This window comes from Xenopus laevis, chromosome 5L, assembly GCF_017654675.1.
Source record: "Xenopus laevis strain J_2021 chromosome 5L, Xenopus_laevis_v10.1, whole genome shotgun sequence".
Lineage (NCBI taxonomy): Eukaryota > Metazoa > Chordata > Amphibia > Anura > Pipidae > Xenopus > Xenopus laevis.
Genome location: NC_054379.1, coordinates 10,303,977 through 10,319,187, shown reverse-complemented (window position 1 = coordinate 10,319,187; position 15,211 = coordinate 10,303,977). Strand labels below are relative to the sequence as shown.

At 43.9% G+C, this 15,211-nt stretch overlaps 2 protein-coding genes across 3 annotated transcripts in view; both read left to right on the top strand.

Annotated features, from left to right (window-relative positions):
- LOC121393074 (ATP-binding cassette sub-family B member 5-like) overlaps window positions 1-15,211 on the top strand; it is a 37,094-nt gene that overhangs the window by 5,040 nt on the left and 16,843 nt on the right. For both annotated transcript variants that reach the window (XM_041562511.1, XM_018262561.2), the window contains exons 2-10: window positions 8,139-8,199; window positions 9,515-9,665; window positions 10,525-10,567; window positions 12,214-12,405; window positions 12,493-12,664; window positions 13,031-13,155; window positions 13,957-14,131; window positions 14,378-14,491; window positions 14,840-14,950. In XM_041562511.1, the coding sequence (XP_041418445.1) occupies window positions 9,548-9,665; window positions 10,525-10,567; window positions 12,214-12,405; window positions 12,493-12,664; window positions 13,031-13,155; window positions 13,957-14,131; window positions 14,378-14,491; window positions 14,840-14,950 (1,050 nt within the window). In that variant the 5' untranslated portion in view covers window positions 8,139-8,199; window positions 9,515-9,547. The remainder of the gene's footprint in view (window positions 1-8,138; window positions 8,200-9,514; window positions 9,666-10,524; window positions 10,568-12,213; window positions 12,406-12,492; window positions 12,665-13,030; window positions 13,156-13,956; window positions 14,132-14,377; window positions 14,492-14,839; window positions 14,951-15,211) is intronic.
- Window positions 2,738-6,813, top strand: LOC121393599. Its single transcript, XM_041562512.1, has 2 exons — window positions 2,738-5,598; window positions 6,414-6,813. Exons 1-2 carry the CDS (start codon window positions 2,738-2,740, stop codon window positions 6,718-6,720), a joined length of 3,168 nt encoding a protein of 1,055 aa, XP_041418446.1. The 3' UTR covers window positions 6,721-6,813.

Sequence of the window (15,211 nt, the reverse complement as noted above, 5' to 3'; positions counted from 1 at the left end):
TTGCAGAGCAGCTGCAATCCCCCCAGACACTTGGGAAATAGGCTTCCTGGCTGCACGTTCAGTATATGCATCTGCAAAGTCAGCAACGTCAAGGACAAACGCTGGAACGGCAGGAACTGTCCAGGGCTGTAAATGTTGAGACACTGCTGCACTGAAAGGGATTCTCGCCTCCCAACCACACAGTGTAGCTGTCGTGCGGCCCACGCTGTAGACCTCCTGAACCTCTGGGGTGATTAAAGTGGCCTAAATTAAAATTTCATCAAGTCCCCATCATAGTTCTCCGGAGCTTTCCCTTAAGCCCTGGGGTCAGGAAATGCCACATGCTCACGGCGTAAATGAAGATTGCCTGCAAGTTTTAACCCCTCAGAAAGTGTCCAGATTCTCCATCACGGGAAAATTCTCCAACGGTTTAGACACGAGTACTGCTGTGAGGGGGCAGTACCTTTTTGGACATCTGAAATGCCAGCTGAAGCTCAGCTGACGGCTGCTCAGCTGTTGCAATTTGTGAATGGCCCAGCTGCTGCGTTGCTGCTGCTGCCAACTCTCATCTAAGAGAACAGCCAAGCCATGCTAATCAGGTGAGAATCCGGAAAGCCTCCAGCAATTTGCGACTTAGCCAGGTAGTCCAGGCATTGAGCGGACTCATGCCAGGCAAAGATAATACGTAAGTTAGGACACGCATTTTGATATACGTTTTTCTTTCCACATTGGATCACGCCTGGCCCATGTTTTTTTATAGTATTGTACTGGCAATACCAATTTTTGGTTGGGGAATATGCCCTGGACAGCACCCCCCGGGTCGAAAGACATTTCCTGGCACTCTACCTCATGCATAGGTAATGAGGGGAGGTCCCAGCGGAAATAAAAAGTGACATTCCCAATATCACATTGTCACATACAAGGAGCTCCATTTTTTCAGTGGATTGTTATGTCCAGCTTCCAACTCGTGCCTCAGAGAATACACTGACAACTTCAAAACTTGGTAAAGAAGGTTTTCTTGTGTTTTACCCCTTTTATTTTATTTACTGTATTTGCAACTGTGTGTCATCTTTGTAATATCATTATTTATATATATACATATGCACTGTTTCTTTAAATATTAAATATCATTTAATACGTTAGTCCTTGTGCTCTAAACGAACTCATTGCCCATATGAATGCTTGTGCCTACGTGTATGAACTCTTCGTATGTGTGGAAAGGGAAAGTTGCCTATTTGTATGTTGAATAACTAGTACGGCTAGCAGGAAAGTGTGTTTGAATGTAGATTAACCCTTTGGCTGCTGGAGTGCTTGTTAGACTAGTAGGATCTTACCCTGAGTACCTACCATAGGAGAGAATGTTTGATGTATTGTGTAGTGTGAGTTATTACCTGTTATAGAGGGCAGGGGAATAGTCACATTAGGGTTCTATCGCCTGTTAATGATAGATGGTGGCAGCGAATGAACTTTGTGGGTGTTGGTGTGTTTTTGGGGTGTCTGATGTTAGTCTAACCTGTGTGTAAGGTGATTGAGAGACTGATTGTAACCCCTTGTAGCCAAACCCAAGAGTTAAGTGTGGTTGAGTGAGTCGCTTTTGTGACAATTGGTGGCAGCGGTGGGATAATTTAATTTTTTATTAGAGCATTAGTGCTTGGATTAAGTGTTTAACCCTTGCACTAAAGGACTGTACATCCTTGCGAGGAATATACAGTCTTCAAGGACAAACGCAGTGCATAGTCTAGAAAAGACATACTTGCAAACAGTAGTGCCCTTCCCTTCTTTTTTCTTTCCTATCTTTTATTTGGCAATTGTCCTCTGAGATGGCATCCTACAAGAGGCAGAGCAAGGAACAGCTGTCCAGACTCTGTGAGGAGAGAGGGATTGCAGTAGCAAATCAGACCAAGGAATGGCTTATTGCATCCCTGGTTGAAAGTGACCAAGAGTCCAGCACTGGGCAGGTGGGCCAAACCATGGACATTGCTATTGGCCAGTACCACTCTGATGAGAGTGGCAGCAACAGTTCGCAGAGTGGTACAGGATCTTCTCTGCAACTGGTTTTGCAGCAGCTGGGCTCATCGGACCCTAACTTACGGCTACAACTTATACTGCAATACCAGCAGGCCGAGGCTGCAGCAGCAGAACGCCAGGCCTCAGCAGAGAGGGAGGCAGCTGAGCGCCAAGCCGAGAGGGAAGCAGCAGCAGCAGCAGCAGCAGAGAGGGAGGCAGCTGAGCGCCAAGCCGAGAGGGAAGCAGCAGCAGCAGCAGCAGAGAGGGAGGCAGCTGAGCGCCAAGCAGAACGACAATTCCAGCTGGAGATGGCACGGCTCCAAAAAGGTACTGCCCCACCTCACAGCAGTGACTCCCGGGAGGCCAATGTCTTCAAACCCCGTCTGGAGAATTTTCCCGTGATGGAGAAGGATGGGGATCTGGACACTTTTCTGAGGGGTTTGAAAAAACCTGCAGGCAATTTCATTTACCCCGTGAGCAGTGGGCAAGTTTCCTGACCCCAGGGCTTAAGGGCAAAGCTCTGGAAGTTTTTGCGGACCTTCCACTAGAATATGATGGGGACTATGATGAAATAAAAAAAGCTTTAATTAGGCACTTTAACCTCACCCCAGAGGTACACCGCAAGAAATTCAGGAGTCTACAGCGTGGGGCGCACGACAGCTACACTGATGTGGTTGGGAGGCTGAGAATCACCTTCCATCAGTGGGTGCAGGGTCGCAGTGTCTCAACATTTACAGAATTGGAGGACCTGATGATACTGGACCAGTTCCTGTGTATCTGTCCAGTGGAAGTCCAGCAGTTTGTCCTTGACCGTGAGCCCAAAACTGCTGATCAGGCAGCACAAATTGCAGATGCATATACTGCAAACCGGATGCCAGTATCCAGGAAGCCTATTCCAAACCCAGGGTCCCATAGCTGGAAAGGAGGAAAGCCAGGAGGAAGCCCCTCCTTCCCTTCTTACAAACCGGGGGGATCTGCAGCTGCTCCTGCAAGTAGCCCAGGGGTAAGGCCGGGACAGGTGGATGCACGCCGCTGTTTTATATGTAATAAGGTGGGCCACCTTAGTCATGTCTGCCCTGACAAAAGGAAACCTACACCACCTGGAAAACCCCCTGGCCCATCTCCTTCTGTTTTGTTTGTTGCTGGGACAGAGGGGAGCCACAAGGACAATCTGCAGCCGGTTACCGTGGGCACTCAGGTAACTGTGGGACTCAGAGACACAGGAGCAGAGGTGACTTTAGTGCGCCCAGAGCTAGTAAACTGTGAGGATATTATTCCCGGGAAGACCATGGCTGTCACAGGATTTGGGGGAGTCCATCCTGCAGTGCCCATGGCACGGGTTTACCTGGATTGGGGAGCAGGGAGGGGGTTGCGGGAGGTAGGGGTGTCAGAAACCATCCCTACTAATGTGTTACTGGGTACTGACTTGGGCAGGTTGGTGTCACAGTATGTGCCCGCAGGGGACCCTCTGGAGCCAGCAGAGCCCTACGTGAATCCTGCTCATCTACAGGTATCTGATAATGATGTTGATTGTGATGGGGGCTGGGAGGGAAATCAGGATGTGTTTGCATGCAATTCTGTATTAGAGCCAGCTGAATCCCCATGCATAGACCTGGGGGGAGGGGAAGTGTATGTCCCATCTCTATCTCGGGGGGAGAACAATTTCACAGGGAGTGTAGGGGGATTCCCAGTAGCAAGCCACTGTGATGTGGGAGGGGGGAACCTCCCTTGTGTTGCAGCAGTAACCCGGCAGCAGTCTGTAAGGGCAAGCCAGTATCAGACTGGGGGTACAGGGCTGGAGGGTCTGTCACTGAGTGGGGAGGAGGGCCCCTCTGAAGGAAGTCCCCTGCCTGTAGCGTTGCTGTGTCCTGACCCAGAGGACAGGGGGGTTCCAGCTTCTGGGGCCCTGCTCACACTCACACCAGATCCCAGGTTTGAGGCAAGCGGTCGGGAATTTGAGGCAGCCCTCCTGACCGATGCCAGCCTCGAAAAGATGAGAGGCCTTGCAGCCCAACCCCCTGCTGAGACTGATAAAGAAAGAATATACTGGCATGAAAATAGGTTGTACAGGGAATCCATGCCTACAACTACACCAGAGAAGTGGGTAAGTGACAGGCAACTAGTGGTGCCTTTGCAATTTAGGGAACAGCTTCTAAGAATAGCTCATGAAATCCCCCTAGCTGGGCATTTAGGGGTACAGAAAACCAAGGCCCGTTTAGTACATAATTTCTATTGGCCTAACATGGGTACAGACATTGCCAATTACTGTCGTTCGTGCCACACTTGTCAGCGAGTGGGGAAAAATGGAGATATGGGAAGGGCCCCATTAGTTCCGTTACCAGTTATTGATGAACCCTTCCAAAGGGTAGCTGTGGATCTCATAGGGCCCTTAGCTATACCCAGCAGTTCAGGGAAACGGTTTATTCTCACTGTGGTAGACTATGCTACCCGGTACCCAGAAGCAGTAGCCCTATCCTCCATCCGGGCAGACAAGGTTGCTGATGCCCTCTTAAGCATATTTTCAAGAGTGGGGTTTCCCAAAGAAATGCTCACTGATCAGGGGACTCAATTCATGTCTAACCTGATGCAGTGCCTGTGTAAGAAAATACAGGTGAACCACCTAATTGCCAGCCCATACCACCCCCAGACTAACGGCCTGTGTGAACGTTTTAATGGCACCCTAAAGCATATGCTAAAGACCTTTGTAGAATCCCAAGGGAAGGACTGGGAGCGTTATCTCCCACACCTCCTATTTGCCTACAGAGAGGTACCACAGGCATCTACTGGCTTTTCCCCATTTGAACTGTTATATGGGCGGAGGGTACGTGGCCCCTTAGATCTGGTAAGGGAGGCATGGGAAGGCAAGCTAGATACTCCTGAGGTGTCAGTAGTTGAATATGTAATAAGATTCCGGGAAAAGATGGAGGCATTGACGGGATTGGCACATAACAATGTAACCCAGGCACAGGCCTACCAGAAACAATGGTATGATCGCCATGCCAGAGAAAGGGTTTATGAAGCAGGACAGAAGGTGTGGGTCCTGGTGCCAATGCGTCAGAATAAGCTACAGGCTGCCTGGGAAGGCCCATACACTATTCTGGAACGGGCTAATGATGTGAATTACGTAATTGCCCTAGATGAAGATGGGAAAAGAAAAAAGGTCTATCATGTAAACATGATCAAGGCCAATTATGAGCGGGAGGTCTCTGTAATGCCAGTTTGTGGTATGGCTGAGGAATCAGGTTCTGATCCTTTACTAGATTTAGTTGCGATGGCCCAGGGAACAGAGGGCATAGGAGGGTCACAGGTCAGCAGCATGCTCACCGTTAACCAAAGAACTCAGGTGATGGGGTTACTTAACTCTTATGTTAGTACGTTCTCCGGAAAGCCTGGCAGAACCTCACTAGCCATACACCATGTAGACACCGGGGATAATCGCCCTATCAGGCAGATGGCCTACCGGGTATCCCTGGAAGTAAAGGCGAACCTGCAGCGGGAAATAGAGGAGATGATAGGGCTTGGTGTAATTGTGCCATCCCACAGCCCATGGGCTTCCCCTGTAGTTCTAGTTCCAAAGAAGGATGGTACTACTAGGTTTTGTGTGGACTACAGGAAACTAAATTTAGTCACCACCTTTGACGCGTATCCTATGCCCAGGATAGATGAATTGTTGGATCAGTTGGCTGGCGCCCAGTACATTACAATAATGGACTTAAGTAGGGGATACTGGCAAATCCCAATGTCTCCAGAGGCACAGGAAAGGTCAGCATTTATAACACCTTTTGGGTTGTATGAGTTCCAAACAATGCCCTTTGGCATGAAAAACGCCCCCGCCACGTTTCAAAGATTGGTAAATCAACTACTGGGTGGACTAGAAGGCTTTGCGGTGGCATACCTAGATGATATCGCCATCTTTAGCAACTCTTGGGAGGAGCATCTGGCTCACCTGTCCCAAGTGCTAGACAGGATCCAGGGGGCAGGCTTAACTATTAAGCCTGAGAAATGCCAAATAGGGATGACTGAAGTGCAGTACTTGGGACACAGAGTGGGGAGCGGTACACTTCGTCCTGAGCCAGGGAAAGTAGAGGCAATTACAAATTGGCCCACCCCTAAGACAAAGAAGCAAGTAATGTCCTTTCTGGGCACTGCGGGGTACTATAGGAAATTTGTCCCAAATTACAGCGCCTTGGCCAAACCCCTAACAGACCTGACCAAAAAGAAGCTACCCCGTCTAGTGGAATGGACAGCCGATTGTGACCAGGCTTTTAAGACTCTAAAGACTAGCCTGGCCAGTGCCCCTGTTCTACAAGCTCCTGACTTTACCCGCAGATTTGTGGTACAGACTGATGCTTCTAACTATGGCCTGGAGCTGTCCTAAGCCAGGTTAACAGTAAAGGGGAAGAACATCCTGTTATATACCTGAGCAGGAAACTGTTACCCAGGGAAGTGGCCTATGCCACTGTAGAGAAGGAATGTTTAGCTGTAGTTTGGGCCTTGCAGAAATTACAACCCTATCTCTATGGGCGCAATTTCACGGTTATCACAGACCACAATCCACTAAGCTGGTTAAACAAAGTAGCTGGGGATAATGGGAAACTCCTCAGATGGAGTTTAATCCTTCAGCAATATGACTTCACTATACAGCACAAAAAGGGCAGTGAGCATGGGAATGCAGATGGTCTTTCCAGACAGGGAGACTGTGCTGAGCTAGTGGGCACAGGGGAAGGCCGATAGGCCATCCTCTGTACCCATTCCTGAGGGGGGAGGTGTCATGCCAGGGCCACCTTGCACTGGCATTTTAAAAGTTAATACTTTAATTACTCAGTCTCAGGCTCACACAGAGACCCTTAATTTTATATCTCACCAGGGGGCTGTGGAAAGGTGACATCCATATCTGTCATCTGAGACGGTCTGGAGCCACACCATTTGGGCAAGGAAGCTGGGCCAGTCTGTTCTTTGATCGGCTGATCAAAGAACAGAGCTGTGGACCTAGAGCAGCAGGGGGGGATAGCTAGTAGAAATTATGGATTATAGGAAAGTATCCATATCTCCTGTGTCATAGGATTCGCAACCTCATAACTTACATATTGGTTATGAGGAGGTCACATGCTTCCTAACAATACCAAACAGGGCTAGCCTATACCCACCTGTTAGGAGGGCTGGTTCCTGGGGTACTGGAAAGTGGGAACCTATTAGTGTTTGGTATTGTTCTTCTTGCCCACATATGGATCACAGCCTGCCCATGTTTTTATTATAGTATTGGGTACTGGCAAGTACCCATATTTTATTAAGGGATATTGGGGAATATTGCCTGAGAGTAGCAAACCCCCTGCAGGGGGTCGTAAATGACATGTTCCTGGGCACTCCTACCTCATGCATAAGGTAATGAGGGGAGTGTCCCAGCAGGAAATAAAAAGGTGACATTCCCAATATCACATTGTCATACAAGGAGGCTCCATTTTTTCAGTGGATTGTATGTCCAGCTTCCAACTCGTGCCTCAGAGGAAATACACTGACAACTTCAAAACTTGGTAAAGTAAGGGTTTTCTTTGTGTTTTTACTCCCTTTTATTTTATTTACTGTATTTGCAACTGTGTGTCATCTTTGTAATATCATTTTTATATATATACATATGCACTGTTTCTTTTAAATATTAAATATCATTTAATACGTTAGTCCTTGTGCTCTAAACGAACTCATTGCCCATATGAATGCTTGTGCCTACGTGTATGAACTCTTCGTATGTGTGGAAAGGGAAAGTTGCCTATTTGTATGTTGAATAACTAGTACGGCTAGCAGGAAAGTGTGTTTGAATGTAGATTAACCCTTTGGCTGCTGGAGTGCTTGTTAGACTAGTAGGATCTTACCCTGAGTACCTACCATAGGAGAGAATGTTTGATGTATTGTGTAGTGTGAGTTATTACCTGTTATAGAGGGCAGGGGAATAGTCACATTAGGGTTCTATCGCCTGTTAATGATAGATGGTGGCAGCGAATGAACTTTGTGGGTGTTGGTGTGTTTTTGGGGTGTCTGATGTTAGTCTAACCTGTGTGTAAGGTGATTGAGAGACTGATTGTAACCCCTTGTAGCCAAACCCAAGAGTTAAGTGTGGTTGAGTGAGTCGCTTTTGTGACAAACTGTTTTATTCCAAGGGTCGTCAATGAAAATAAGAAGAAACGAGAAAAGAAAAGAGCAGTTGGCATAATCCAAATTGTAAGTTGAATTCAGTTTTGCCTTTGTTATTTTCTGTATTACCAGCTTCTTCTATGCAGTTATTATTATCCTTTATGTACTAGAAGCCAAAATATTCATTCGTGTTTTATTATAATTCATTTACATTATTCCCTGCTCCAGTGGAGCTTACAATCTAAGGTCCTCATCACATTCCCATATAGGACAGTAGGGTCAGTGTTATGAGGAGTCAGGAGTGTTCCCCTGTATGTAGCACAATTTAGCAGGAATAACACCCAGAGTTTGCTTATAGCCAATATCAGTGTTTCCTGAACTGTGAGGTTGGCTTGGAACAGTGGCAAAGGAGATCAACGTTAACAGGGCTGGTCCTATCAAATGTGGGGCCCAATTGGGACCATGTTGGCGGGGCCCCTAGACAAAGTGTTGCTGGCTACTGACACACCAAGTATTTAGGAAAATAAGGGCATACAGGCACAAAATAGAAAGGAAAGGGGCAGACAAGGCAAGAGAGTGAGAGGGATGAAATAGGGGCACATAATAGGGGCACACAGGGTAAGAGAGAGAGGGAGGAAATAGGAGAGTGGACTGGGCCAATTAGTTTGGGGCAGGCTGGGCCGATTCAGCTTGGGAGCAGGCTTGGTTGGATTGGGGGCAGGCAGGGCCTATCAAGGTTGGAGGAAAGCTGGGCCTGTGAGAGTTGGGGGATAGGCTGGCTTATCAGAGTTGGGGGTGGGCTGGACCTAAGGATTTGGGGATGGGCTGGACTCTCAAAGTTGGGGGCAGGCCAGGCAGAATCATGTGCTGAGGGAAATATTATCTGTGCTGCCCTGTGGTGCGGGGCCCCCAGAGGTGCAGCCCTATTGGGCCCAATTGGTCCAATAGGCGTAAGGCCGGCCCTGAACGTGAAGGCCAGTTGTAGAAAGAATGGGGACAATGATCATTTTGTCTCCTAGATACACCTGAAAGCCCAGCTAGAAAGTCAATTAGGGCAAGATCTGGGGTGAATATGTATTTACTGTCCTAGATATTCTTTAAACTATGTCTGAATGACTGACACACCAATATTTGCCTAGATCTGTACTCACTTCATGAGCTCAGGAGGCCCCTGGCCAAAGGTTGGACCTTTAGACGGGTCTTGAGCTTCAAAAAGTTTGACAACCACTGACCTATAAAGATTATTATCATAAATCAGTATAAGAATTCTTCTGTACTAAGCACAATTTGTCAGGAAGACTATTGTGTTTTCTGGCAAAGCAGAAGAGTCCCCTTTAGCCATCTGATACGAAAATATCGGCTCTGTTGATGCTTCTATTTTGTTTTTGTTTCCCTTTGCTAGTTCCGTTTTGCAGACAGGCTGGATATTTTCTTAATGATCGTTGGTTTGATTGGAGCAGCAGGAAACGGCGTCTGCCTTCCCATGTTGGACTTGGTGTACGGACAAGTAACTGACAGCATTTTGTGCTTCAACTCATCACTACAAAACACAAGTAAGACTTCTCATCCAACCAGATACCATATCCTTATAGACACCAAAGAGATAGAACATTCTATTATATCAGCTAGGCAATAGGAACTACCCCATGGCCTATGGAAACCCATTTCTTCCCTGGGCAGAGGTACAGGTATAGGGATCTTTACAAATCTTTATATCTCCTACACAGGTTTAAATTGGGTTTGATAATAGTGATTTGAGGGACCCTGTGCACTAATCTAAAAGGAAACATTATTATGTAATCCAGTGCTGCACAATATATCAACTTCCAGCTTTTGTTGGACTACAGCTCCCAGCAGCCAGGCTTAGAGTTGCACTCATACCTGTAGCACAAACCAGTCCTTAGCTGCTGTTCGGTTTCAGGATCTGTATTGTATCTTAAAACCTAAAAGCTGCAGACAGGGGGTAAGAAGGGGGTTTGTTTATACAGAGAGCTTCTAAGAGGACTAGTGATTTGTTTTAACCAGCTTATGATAGCCAGGGAGTTAGAATGACTTACTTTCAGTCTGTGTCTTTATCTTCTAAGATATAACAAAAAACATACATATTTCTGAAAATTAAAATAATAGGCAAAAGCACAAGTCCTATTCACTGAAAAGGGGGGGGGGGAACTACTGGTCTGTTAATGTTCATAGTTTTTAGAGTTGTTTGTAAATTTAACTCAGTGTTTTGTCTGTTATGTACTGGTTCTCACTCATTGTAACAGAAGGAGTCTTAGTTAGAGCAGTGCAGAAAGCAACAAACATACACATCTTGCAAATGCAATTTTATTTACAAATAGCTCTAAAACCAAGCAAAAAACGATCATATTGTGACCTTTTCATTGTAATAAAATACTCGTTTTATATTTACAGCAGAATGTGACAAGTTCAAGCCCCTGGGAGAACAGATGGCAATGTAAGTCTGATTTACTGCAGTTGTACCGCCTTTATAGTCAAAACTTAGGAACCCCCAATGCAGGAAAGCTTTGGAGTTGCTGTTGAGTTGTTCCTCATGTATTAACACTTAGCACAGTGCAGTAACCACCACAGGTACAATTCTCAAAGCAAATATCTGAATGGATTCTGTCTACTGAAAACCTTTTGCCTACTACCAGTAAATGAGCCCCATTCATGTCTTTTATAGGTTCATCTACTTTCATCTATGTTTGTTCCCCAAAAATCTGCAAATGCCCTGCTCTAAAAATTGATCCTACAATCATCAACCAAAGTATTCTTGGGATGCCACTCAATATCTTTAGGGGGCCAATTCACCAAGCTCAAGTGAAGGATTCGAAGTAGAAAATCTTCGAAGTTTTTTTTGGGCTACTTCGACCATCGAATGGGCTACTTCGACCTTCGACTACGACTTCGAATCAAAGGATTCAAACTAAAAATCGTTCGACTATTCGACCATTCGATAGTCGAAGTACTGTCTCTTTAAGAAAAACCTTCGAACCCCTAGTTCGCCACCTAAAAGCTACCGAACCCAATGTTAGCCTATGAGGAAGGTCCCCATAGGCTTGGCTAAATTTTTTTGGTCGAAGGATAATCCTTCGATCGTTGGATTAAAATCCTTCGATTCGAAGGATTTAATCGTTGATCGATGGATTATTCCTTCGATCATTCGATCGAACTTTTTGCGCAAAATCCTTCGACTTCGATATTTGAAGTCGAAGGATTTTCATTCCCCAGGCGAATATCGAGGGTTAATTAACCCTCGATATTCGACCCTTGATGCATCGGCCCCCAAATGTCATGGATTAGGGTTCCTGCATCCTTTGAACTTGACCATCTTTGATCTCAGTAATTCATTAAATATTGAGGAACAAAAGAACATGGATCCTGCTGTTCACTCCGGGTCATAACAAAACTAAAAAAGATGTCAATTGCAATAGAGCAAAAATAAAACAATAATACAAAAGTAATTATTATGTTCTAGAAAGTTCACGTTATGGATCATGGAGACCCACCCTAAACAGCAAGAGGACCAAGTGTTGGGTCTCAACCCAGAAGCTCAGCATCACTACTATAATAACAATGGAAGCCTTTATTGCTATTTGAGAAAAGAACCCTTGCATTTTGGTTTCTTTAACTATCAGTTGTGGAAGCTAATATAATGTAGAGTGTCCTTCAATATGATGTGGGACCTATGTATGTTCCTCTAATGCAGGAACGGTTGGAATGAAGTATTTCTGAAAATCCAAAATGTGGGGAGACCCCTGTAGCTTGTATCAATTTACAAAAATATGAAAATATTAGACACTGATATAATTCTAAGAGTATCCAGAAAGACAGCACTCGCTCCATATTTCACTTCTCCTGGCCTTCATGCTGCTCCCTCATAATTGAAAACTTCCAACAAGTTCAATCTAAGATGGTTGGACTATTCAAACAAGAAGGAAGCCTTTTTCATATGAAAAATATGAATGTGCAGAAAGAAAATACAGAGCATACTCATCAAAATGTTGTAGGCTTCAGTTTCCTCTTCTAATTATTAAGACTTAATAAGGAAACAATGTATATATTTGCTGTCTCTAATATGGAATTTTCCTCTCTCCCCAGTTTTGCATTGTACTATGTAGCAATAGGAGCTGCCGTTATAGTTGCAGGCTACGCCCAAGTTTCCTTTTGGGTTTTAGCTGCTGCAAGACAGACTCGGAAAATGAGGCAAGCTTTCTTCCGTTCCATCTTGTCTCAAGAAATGAGTTGGTTCGACATCAATAAACCTGGAGAAATCAACACCCGGCTCAACGAGTAAGAGATTTACTTTTAAGGAGGTGCTACTACTCTACTACTCTATTGTATTTTTTTTATTTATATCTATATATATATCTTTCTCAGGGACATTACTAAAATCAATGATGGAATTGGAGACAAAATTGGTCATCTATTCCAAAACGTTTCAACGTTCATATCTGGAATAATTGTAGCCCTTGCCATAGGGTGGGAACTTGCACTTGTATATATAGCAACAAGTCCACTAATTGCACTGTCAGCTGCAGTGAGCTCTAAGGTAGGTGTAACCATCCTGTGCAGGTTCTTTCTGGCCTCACAGAGTATGAGAAGATCCCCTGGTTGACCCAACTCTAGTGGGCCCCAGCAAAACATTTACTATTATCTCTTTCTTAATTCCACCAGAAGTATATATGAAATAAATTACATTAATCACTGTCTACATGTAATTGTTGTGCAAGTATTCTCTCGTTGGTTCTAGGCAGCCAAGACTGGTTCTGGTCTTATGTGTAGAACAGAAGTAAGGCCAACTGTGGTATCTGTCATTTCAGTAATCTTTATTTGTACAATGATATAGCAGATAACTAGTTCTGTTATTAGTTGTTGCTAATACAAATTATTGACCTACATACACCTTTATACCTAGATGCTGGTATCTCTAACAAGTAAGGAGCTCTCGGCATATGCTGCAGCTGGAGCAGTAGCTGAAGAAGTCCTCTCCTCAATAAGGACCGTTGTGGCATTTGGAGGACAAGAAAAAGAAATTAAAAGGTTTTACATTTCTAGGTTTTTGTTCATCTTTTTTATTGGCTTTGCCCATGACACAGATTCGGTTTAATTTGGTCAACAATGTAAATGGGCCAGTTTTGCAGTTTATAGTCTTGAAATTGAACCCCTAAAATTGCGTGCAGCATAAATATTCTACTTACGTTGTGGTCCCTTTGCAATAGAATGGGTTTTTTGTTTATGCTTCCTATACTTCGTAAGCAAGCTCATATATTTAAATAGATGAGTACAATCTTATTAAATTTACCACCCAAAAATAGGATATAAAATCATAAAAAAAGTCAAAGGATAGCTGAATAAGGAACAAATGTGGCCCCAAAATAGCAGTTTGTCATGGATATATTAAAATATTACCACCCTTTACATTTTTTCCACCAATATTAAGGACATGGAATGTGTTCACACAAATCTGACCTTAATTTATCTTAATTCTTGACTACATGGGGTATTTAGAGTATTTAGAGCCAACAAATAAGCATTCCCAGACCTCATCCTAATTATCCTTCAAGTTGTATTCATTCTCTACTCCCAAGATGTAGTATCCCTACTTAAACTTAAGATTAGATTTGTAAATAGACCATGAACGGTCAGCCTGAAGCCATTCAGATGATGTTGGTCTCCAACATCCATCACTCTTTCCAAGACCAAAAGCGGACTATCTCTTTAACGGACCCTTAGGAATTATATAGCAATTATTTTTCTATATAAATCCTGTCTCAGATGAGTCTAAGGTGCACACCTTCAGTATAATGGAGATCTAACGTTGGCATTTTTTTTGTTTTTCAGATATACAAATAATTTGGAAGAGGCAAAAAAGATTGGTATCAAAAAAGCCATTGTTTCCCAGTTGGCACTTGGCCTTATGTTATTTATTATTTATTGTTCTTACGGGCTTGGATTTTGGTATGGCACGACTGTCATTCTTCAAAATAAAGGATACACCATTGGAGATGCCCTTGTGGTAGGCTGAATAGTACTTTTTTATCGATATCCAATAACGACATTTATGTTCTATGTCTTGTGCTTTCAAACTGGATGGCCTGGCCAACAACTTATTTCATCCAATCAGATGTTTATTTTCAAGCAGGCAATCAGTGAATGCCAAGTTCTGAGTGGTTGCTATGGGTCACTAAACCTGGTGCAAATTTTTCCGACTCAGTCTTGGAAATCCCATAAATGATTAACATTTTGATTCCTCTCTCAACAGATTTTCTTTTGTGTGATTAACAGCAGCTACTGCATTGGCCAGGCTTCTTCTCATCTCGAGGCATTTTCGATAGCACGAGGCGCCGCTTATAAAATCTTTAATGTCATGGATCAGGTAAGGCTTACACAAAGAGTGGAGCATTGATCTGCCTTTACTTGAAATAAACGAGATGTTTGTATTTTAATCAGTTTCCACGTAAGTGACCTAAATGAGATTTAGGAATAATAAATGAAGGAATAATGAAGATGTAGGAATAATGAAGACTCAGGGAGGCTTAGCCTCCCCAAAAAGAGATCATAAGATATTCAGTGGAGAGCCTTTTATTGATAATGAAGCTCCTGTGTAAGTTATTTACTAGTTTTATTACTAGTGTATTGCAATGGAAACCAGAACAGCCTTTCCTGTTAATTTAATAGATTACCAAAAAAATGGTTTTAATCAATTTTTCTTTTTTCGCGTTAGACTTCTACAATAGACAACTACATGACAGAAGGGTATCAACCGGAGAAAATTAAAGGAAACGTGGAATTTAAAAATGTTCATTTTTTTTATCCTTCAAGACCAAACGTCCAGGTGAGAAAGCAATACAATAATCTGAAATTGACTATTTATCGATATTTCACCAATGTCATTGTGGATTCAGTGCTGAAGCTCTAAATCCAAAAGCAGAACAAAGGACAAGAATTTCTGATTGCCCCTCCCCCTTCTCTCTACATAATAAAACCAATGCATTGTTATTTTAATAGGAACGTGAATTTTAGGTGCCATATATAGGTGCAAGTAATATATACATCAGCACGCTGCTAATGTAAGGAAGGGGAAGGGAATACTTTA

Excerpts from the sequence above, each read along its gene's own strand:
- LOC121393599 (XM_041562512.1), top strand. The coding sequence starts at position 2,738 with ATGATACTGGACCAGTTCCTGTGTATCTGTCCAGTGGAAGTCCAGCAG. Across the intron at positions 5,599-6,413 it reads AGGTTTTGTGTGGACTACAG|GAAACTGTTACCCAGGGAAG; the intron begins GAAACTAAATTT and ends ATACCTGAGCAG.